Source organism: Tamandua tetradactyla, chromosome 14 (assembly GCF_023851605.1).
Source record: "Tamandua tetradactyla isolate mTamTet1 chromosome 14, mTamTet1.pri, whole genome shotgun sequence".
NCBI classification, from domain to species: Eukaryota; Metazoa; Chordata; class Mammalia; order Pilosa; family Myrmecophagidae; genus Tamandua; species Tamandua tetradactyla.
This window is the reverse complement of record NC_135340.1, coordinates 43571114-43579058: the sequence shown is the minus strand read 5'-3', so window position 1 is coordinate 43579058 and position 7945 is coordinate 43571114. Positions and strand designations below refer to the sequence as shown.

The window sequence follows — 7945 nt, the reverse complement described above, 5'->3', positions numbered from 1 at the left end:
ACATTTCATCATTAATTATAACTTGTACTAGAGAAATTGTGTAAATATTCTTTATCAGCTTGAGTAATTCTCATTCTTCACTTAATGCTATATAAAATAAAATGACCACCTGCATTGGGCATTGCCAGAGTGACTCTTTTTCCAAGAAGGCTTTTTCAGAAGCCAGAAACAATTTATCTACAAAGATTTTCTGAGAAAATGGAAAATACCCTACAAGGTTGCAGATAATCAACACCTGGTGATGAAACTAGTTTAGATTCACTAGAGATAGCTCAGCAGAATTGACAAGCACACCATATTAATAAAAGTATTTCTGCTCTCAACTTAGTATGGCTTCTTTAGGCAAAATGGAAGCTTTATATCAGCGAATGAGAACATTACTCACTTGATTCTGTTTTCCCTCATAGGAGCGTGTCCCTGCCATTCCCTCTACAGAGCTATCTTCTACGTTCTGAATGGAAAACTGCCCAATTCATGAGTTGGTCAAGAAAGCGTTGAAATCCTGAATTGCATGGAAAAGTTTTCTTTTATTATGAATTTACTGAGTTTTATCATGAAAATTATTTGAAAATGAATCAGATTCAAATGCTCAGAAACTAGTTTGCATTTCTTGTTTTGTACATTTTAGAAAATTAAAAGCCATAAAGCTGATCCTGAAGCATCTTGTATTGGGAATATTGTCATTATAACCCCTTTACTTATTGGCAAAGAAGTAAATATTGATGTCTGTATTAATTATTAGGGTGAAGTATAGTGTTCACACTCCCAGAAATTATGGCATTCTTCTGTTCATGGATGTAACATGGAAATTAAGATATTGTCAAAGTGCACAAGTATAATTTTATTAAAAAAAGATATGCATCATCAAATGGTGTCAAATATGTAATATTACAAAGGCTACTTTCTTTGAAAGACCACACAATGCTGATATAACTGGCACTGCCTTCTCTCACCCTAGTAACAATAGCACTAACTGCCCATACACAACATTTTAAACATATGAGGATATGTGTGTGGATATATTTAGGTATGAATATATATGAATTTTGTGTTTTTTGAGGCGAGGTGAGAATTTCCTTAGAGAGTAAAAAATTTGTTGGTATAAAACCAGCAACATGAAGAATATTTGAGCATTAAATATGGAAACTTTTTTTTGTTACTATTGGTTTCCCCTTGACTTTCTTCTCATCGGTATTTTTTTTTTTTGCTTTGAAGCAAGCCATACTTTCCCAACCTTAGGTTTCCCTTTACACAATTTCTCTATTTCTTTATTTAAGATTAATCTATAATAAAAATTATTTATTAACAAGGGAGAAGGAACAATACCTGTGTATTTAAGGAAAGATTTTTAAGGATGATTCAACCTTTAAATAAATTGATAAAACCTGAAAGTGTCAATTAAAGGAATTGAGCTTGTGCCGTACAGAGGCAATATATTATGGTTAAATATATTTATATTTTTTCCAAGTTGTTGAAGATCATTCAAAGATCTTTAGTACTCTTTCTAGCTAAGTGAGGATTATGGTTGGTAAACCATGCATTTAAAAGATGGGAATAGTAATAACAAACACAAAGTGACCTTTTTTTTTTTTTTAGTACATGGGCATGCAACAGGAATCGAGCCCAGGTCTCTGGCATGACAGGCAAGAACTCTGCCACTGAGCCCCCGTTGCCTGCCCCAAAGTGACTTTTTAACAAATACATAATCAGGTAAGATGTGTTTAACAAATGATAGCAAATATCATTTTTAGCATTATTATCTAGTAATCTTGGAATATACACAACTGAATGTGTATGCAGTTATGATTCTCTCTAAAAGGAAGTAATATAAGCACTGGGGTTTTTAAACATATTTCAATAAGAAAATAAGCACAACCATATATCTTGGAATATTCTTAGTTTTCTCATATGAAAAGGGCATATTTTCAGTTCAGTTTACAGGTCAATATGTGTCAAAACTGTAGAACAAACAGTAGATTAATGATTATAAAAGAGATCTAAAATGTATTTCCTGAACCTCTATGTTGGTTTATCAGTCTCATTATGGCATTCTTAATCTCTTTATTTCTCAGTGTGTAAATGGCTGGGTTCAGGAGAGGTGTAATTACTGTATAAAACACAGCAAGAAACTTGTCCACCCAGGTGATGCTCAGTGGCCACAGATAGATGAAGATGCAGGGACCAAACAGCAGCACCACCACGGTGATGTGGGAAGTGCAGGTGGAGAGAGCCTTGGAGACTCCGTCCTTAGACTTATGGCGCACAGTTAATAGGATAGAGGTGTAAGAAATCAGCAAGAGAATGAAGCAGGATATAGCCACCAACCCACTGTCAGTATTTATCCATATTTGCACAGTGTGAGTATCGATGCAGGCTAGTTTGATCACCAAAGGGATATCACAGAAAAAACTGTCCACTACTCTGGGTCCACAGAAAGGTAGATATAAAATCATTGTCAATTGACTCATGGCATGCACAAAGCCAATGATCCATGATAGTGAAACTAGCCAGAGGCACTTTTTTTTGTCCATGATGATGGAGTAGTGGAGTGGTTTACATATAGCCACATAACGGTCATAGGCCATTGTCACAAGCAGCACCATTTCATCTCCTACAAAGAGGTGCACACAGAGGATCTGACTCATGCAACCTCCAAAAGAGATGGTTTTATTATCCTTTAGGAAGTCTGTAGTAAGTTTAGGGGTAGTGGCTGAGGAAATACAAAGGTCCACAAAGGAGAGATTGGCTAAGAGGAAATACATGGGGGAATGGAGATGGGGATCAGATATGATTAAGAACACAACAAGAAAGTTGCCCACAACAGTCATTAGGTAAAGTATAGAAAACGGTGCTAAGAGGAAGGTCTGCAGCTCCTTTGAATTACAAAGTCCACGAAAAATAAACTCAGTCACCACAGATAGGTTTGCTTCTTCCATTTAGCCCAGTTGGTTCTAATGTGACCCAGAGAGAAAGTGATGATTTAAGCACTTCTAGAATGGAAAGGGAAACTTAATATTTAGGCACTAGAGAGCAGACAAGTACCTCTAAAATGCAAAATGTAAATCTCAGTATTGTACGAAGTTCAAAATGGAAAATAATTTTCTTGAATTTACAAAAGTACACAGCCATATGATCAAGAATGGGAGTTAATTAAGTGTAGGACAGGTCAAATGCATTACCCATAAGAAGTACATTTCTTATACATATCAATAATAAATATTCAGTTAAAATGTGAGAGGCAATGTAATTCATAAATAATTTCTCTGACCTTGAATCTCCCTCTCTTGGTGTGAATCAGAGGGAAGTGTCATGGATGCAGAGATCTAAAACATACCTGAAATTTTTTATTTTATCAAAGTTAATCCAAAACCATTATCTAAAATAAAATCTCTGATACAAAACACACTTCTCAGAAACATATCTATTTGTAAGTGGAAATATATGAGTAGAATGAATTGAAACAAAGTCTATTGTACACTCTGGGAAAAGTATTCACCAAATAATTTGAGAAAAGTTGTTTATATTCCACAGGAGACCCCAGATAATGACTACATACCTCTAGTATTAGATATTTCCCTGCATTTTCAATTACCTTGTGAAAGGATATTTCAATATAACAACCTATTTCTTCATCCAGAAACATGAATTATTTGCATACAGAGGCTGGTCATTGACCCTCACTGGAAAGGATTTCATAGCTTAAATGACAGATACATGAAAACTAATTTTATTCTTAATTGTCAGCAGGAGGAATCATATAATTAAAGTTCATTTGCTCTTAAACTATTCATCTCTAATAAGTTGACTGCAGTAAAATATGTTTTCCCTAATTCAGAAATTTTGCAAAATTCTTTCCTTCCCTCCCTTCTTTTCTTTCTCTTTCTTTTTCTTTCTCCCTTTCAGACCATCTATCATTTCTTCCTCTTTTCTTTTCTTTATCCCGTTCTCCCTCTTCCCACCCTTCTTCTTTCCTTTGAGCTTTCATTCTCTCCTTTTCTTCCTACTTGTATCCCCTACTTTCTTCCTCATATCTCTTCATCTCTGCATTTCCATGGTTTTCCAATAAACTTTTCAGGCTGGAAAGCAAGAAATTGAAATTGAAAGTTGGCTTATGTATAAGGTGCTATTAAAGCACCTTACAAACATATCATTTTACTAATTACTACATTTATTGCTATTTGATAGATGAGAAAACTTAACTTTTTCAAATCATACAGCTAGAAAGTGGGCAGAGCTAGAATATAAACTAGAACTATTTGACCTGAAAGCCAACTTTCTTACTTGAATGTCTGGTAAAAATGTTGATTTTTAGAAGGCTAAGAAAATGAATCAGATTTTAGAAATAAGGCATTTCATTCTATGTTAAGGTACTTATAATTAAATAAGAATGGCCGATAATCAGAAAAAAAATTCATGTTCATATTATAATCTTTTCAACTTCATTGTCTTCAAATTTGACTGGACTTAGCCTGATCAATGTTGATGACTGAGGTTTTTCTGTATTTGCTACTTTGAAAAAAATGGTAGAACTAGCAAAATCCAAAAGGATTTAGAAAGCAGGAACAGGTGGAGCATCAATAAAGACAGATATTCCCAAAACATGGTATCTGGGAACTTTTCAGATAGTAGGAGAACAATGCGATTTTTATTGTTTGAATCTTTGCTATAGGGAGTTCTGGCAGAGATTAGTTGGGGAGAAAAACCTTGGTCTTCCTTGTGAGCACATCAACTAAATGACAAATTCAGAACTCTAACCTTAATAGGTATGTATGGGAAAGATGTCCCAGAATAAAAAATGCCAAGAAGAACAATTTCCTCTTAAATTGGGGAGGGGATTGATTACATTTAAAAATTCAAAAATCATATAGCTTGGGATATACTTACCTTAAGGAAAGCATCTCTGAAACCGAATTCTGCTTCACAGATAAGCCTTACTCTGGATTGTATCTTAAGTCTGAAATGAAGTCCAATTTATTTTCCATTCTGTTCAGTGTAGTTGTGTGTTCCTCCTCCTCAGTGGGGCATATATACATTACAGGGAATAAGCTCTAGATTGGAAACTTTCCAGTCTGCACTTAAAATAGAGCAAAGCATGTGGAAATAATTTTCATGTCAAACTCCTTGGGGATCCCTTAGCTTCCAGTGTTCCCTGAACTGACAGCATCATCTAAGAATGCAGCCTTTTAAAAGCTAGATTCAAATTTCGCCAGAAAAATGCAACTTAAAAAGGTAAATATAATCGTAATAGGAAAATATATTTCTATCATTGGGTTTGCTAGAAGGATATAACTTTCTTTCTTCTGGTCTGTTTTTATCATGTCATTACATTGAATTAAGATGTTCATTCCAATCCCAGCAAGCAGAAGTTCAGTGAGTTTTGCAGATGGGCATATGTCAGTCAACTGATCATTGATTGGCTCATTGCATCTCTACTCAGAACTTAAAGTCCAACCTTGAATCTTCTGGTTCCTAGGATTAAAGAGGAATATTTAGCTCTCAGCACGCTCTGTGCTGTTCAGCAGAGTCCCCAAATAAACAGTTTGATTATAGCAACTTTGATGGCACTTATTTGAGTGAAAAGGTAATGGGAAGATATGTTCTAATACACGACTTTATTAAATAAATAATATATGAAAGCCCATGATTTCCTAATATTCAAACAATATGTACACATATTTTGAGCAGTTTTTAAGATTACTTCAAATACCCACTCCCGTTTTATATGCTTATTGAAATATAATAATATCAATACCTTGGAGTGAATTCTATTACTGTTTCAGGTGATAGTGTTGAGCATATATACCAACATATATCACTGGAGAGTCATTTTTTGTTTGTTTGTTTCTTATTTTGATTTTAAATGCATTAGATAAGGAAGACTATTATTAATCCCCTTTTCTTTCTTTTATCTGGTCCTTTATTAACCTTGCCCTTCTCATCTCTCTTCGTGTGTCTCCCTCTCAGTTTTTATCTATCCATTCCATTTATAGATTTACAAGCATTTAAATGAATGTATTCACTGTACCAACCATTGTTGTGACCTGGACTCGAGCATTTATAATGGTCTCAGTCTAGACATAAAAAGGTTCAATGTAAAATTACTTTCCTAGTTGATACAACACCCTTTTCAGGCATTATGTCATATAATCATTATACTTATATCTACTCACTGATGAGAAAAGAGGTTAAAACAGATTAATCGATTATTCCATGTTACATAGCCAATAAGCAAAGAACTACGAAAAGCAGCATACAGGGAAGACATTGGTTTAGATAAGTATTTGTTTTGGTTGAGTGAATATATGATTTCTATGAATGTAAAAAAAATGAGTCTTTGTAATGTAATAAAGTAAAAGTTTCATTTTATGAAAGTTTATAACTTATAAATTAATATTTTGCTATTTTTAACTAGGTATAATTGGCATATATTAAAATTTCAGCTTTTAAGAATACATTTCTGTTGTTACATACATACATCTGGGTAACTACTACACCATCAGAATATAGAATAGTACCATTTCCCAATATTCTCTTTGGCCATAAATATCTATAGTCATCCAATGACACAATCTCTGCTTCAGGCAATCATTGATCTCTATTCTTCCCTTATAGTTTTGCTTTGTCAGAAAATCACAAAATGGAATCTTATAATATCTTATCCTGTGAGTCTGGCTTTTTCCAGATACTATCATGTGCTAGAAACTCATCGATGTTACTTTGTGTGTCAGTGGTCCCTTTATTGGATTGCTAAGAAGTGTTCCACTGTATGGACATACTGCAATTTATTGATCCACTCCCCAGTTGAGGCACATTTGGGTTATTTACAGTTTTTGGTGATTAGATTTACAATTGCTATAAACATTCCTTTAATACAAGTTTTCATTTCACTAGAGCAAAAATATATAAGTGTGGGATTGTTGGATTGCATGGTTAATTGTGCATTTAGTGAACTCATTACTCTTAAATATTATTTTGATAAAACATTAAATAAGGCCTAATAACTATGTGAAAATATGATCTATAAGCCTACTTATCATTAGCATTGCTGTAAGTTGCTTTTGGAATTTTTCTGTAATTTATTCTGGGCTCACACTCACAGCACATGAAGGTATAAGTTTTCCCCCTTCCAAAGTGCTGACAGATGTATGACAAATTATGGAAAGTGAGAGTATAATTACAAAGCATCAGTTGCTGAAAAGACCTAATTTTCTCCAATGAAGTCAAAAGCTTTTTATTGAACTTTTCTTTACTAGATATTCTATTCATTGTGGGCCTCTTTAAATGAAGGAGAACTGAGTACTGTGGGCTATACCAAAGCTCATTCCTGTTTACCCTGACTGCTTACCTTGAAAGTTGCTTCTGATAGTTTCTGTTGTTAACAAATGACAAAGAAGTCATAGCATCATGTTAATTAATTCATATTAATAACCAGTTTAATAATACTGTGGTAATTTTCAAAGCACATGATATTCAGGTTGGGATTAGTAAATTTCCAGATTCCAAAAGTTTATATTTTATCAAATAGCTCAAGGCAGAACTCCCCCTTAAGAGCAGGGAAACACATGGAAGCATGAAATCAGAGAAAGGGAAACTTTTCCCTCCATATTGTTCATTTAGGTCCCTACTGGCACAAGCTTTTAGCAACCAATACTGTTAACAACCAATTTCCATTAGGAAATTCCTATTAATTACAGTCATATATCTATGTAGCTGTGATTGACTTTGTCCCTTAATTTATGAGGATACCAGATTGTGAATTGGGAAGGGCAGGACATTTCTAATCTGGGCATCTGGAAGCACTGAGACAATATAAAAGAAATTCCATCTGGTGCTGACTTGCCTTTGCCATAAGGAGTCCAGATGCCCCAGGTATAAGTTAGTAGAAGAATTCTTTAATGTTCTGGAAATTTTGTAAAACCTCCTGAAAACCTCTGAGTATCTATGG

General features: G+C 34.1%; 1 protein-coding gene across 1 annotated transcript; it reads right to left on the bottom strand.

Annotated features, from left to right (window-relative positions):
- Nucleotides 1-1997: 1997 nt before the first annotated feature.
- LOC143655402 (olfactory receptor 4K15-like) lies at nucleotides 1998-2936 on the bottom strand. Its single transcript, XM_077126725.1, has one exon. The coding sequence runs from the start codon at nucleotides 2934-2936 to the stop codon at nucleotides 1998-2000; it is 939 nt and encodes a 312-aa protein (XP_076982840.1).
- Nucleotides 2937-7945: the final 5009 nt, after the last annotated feature.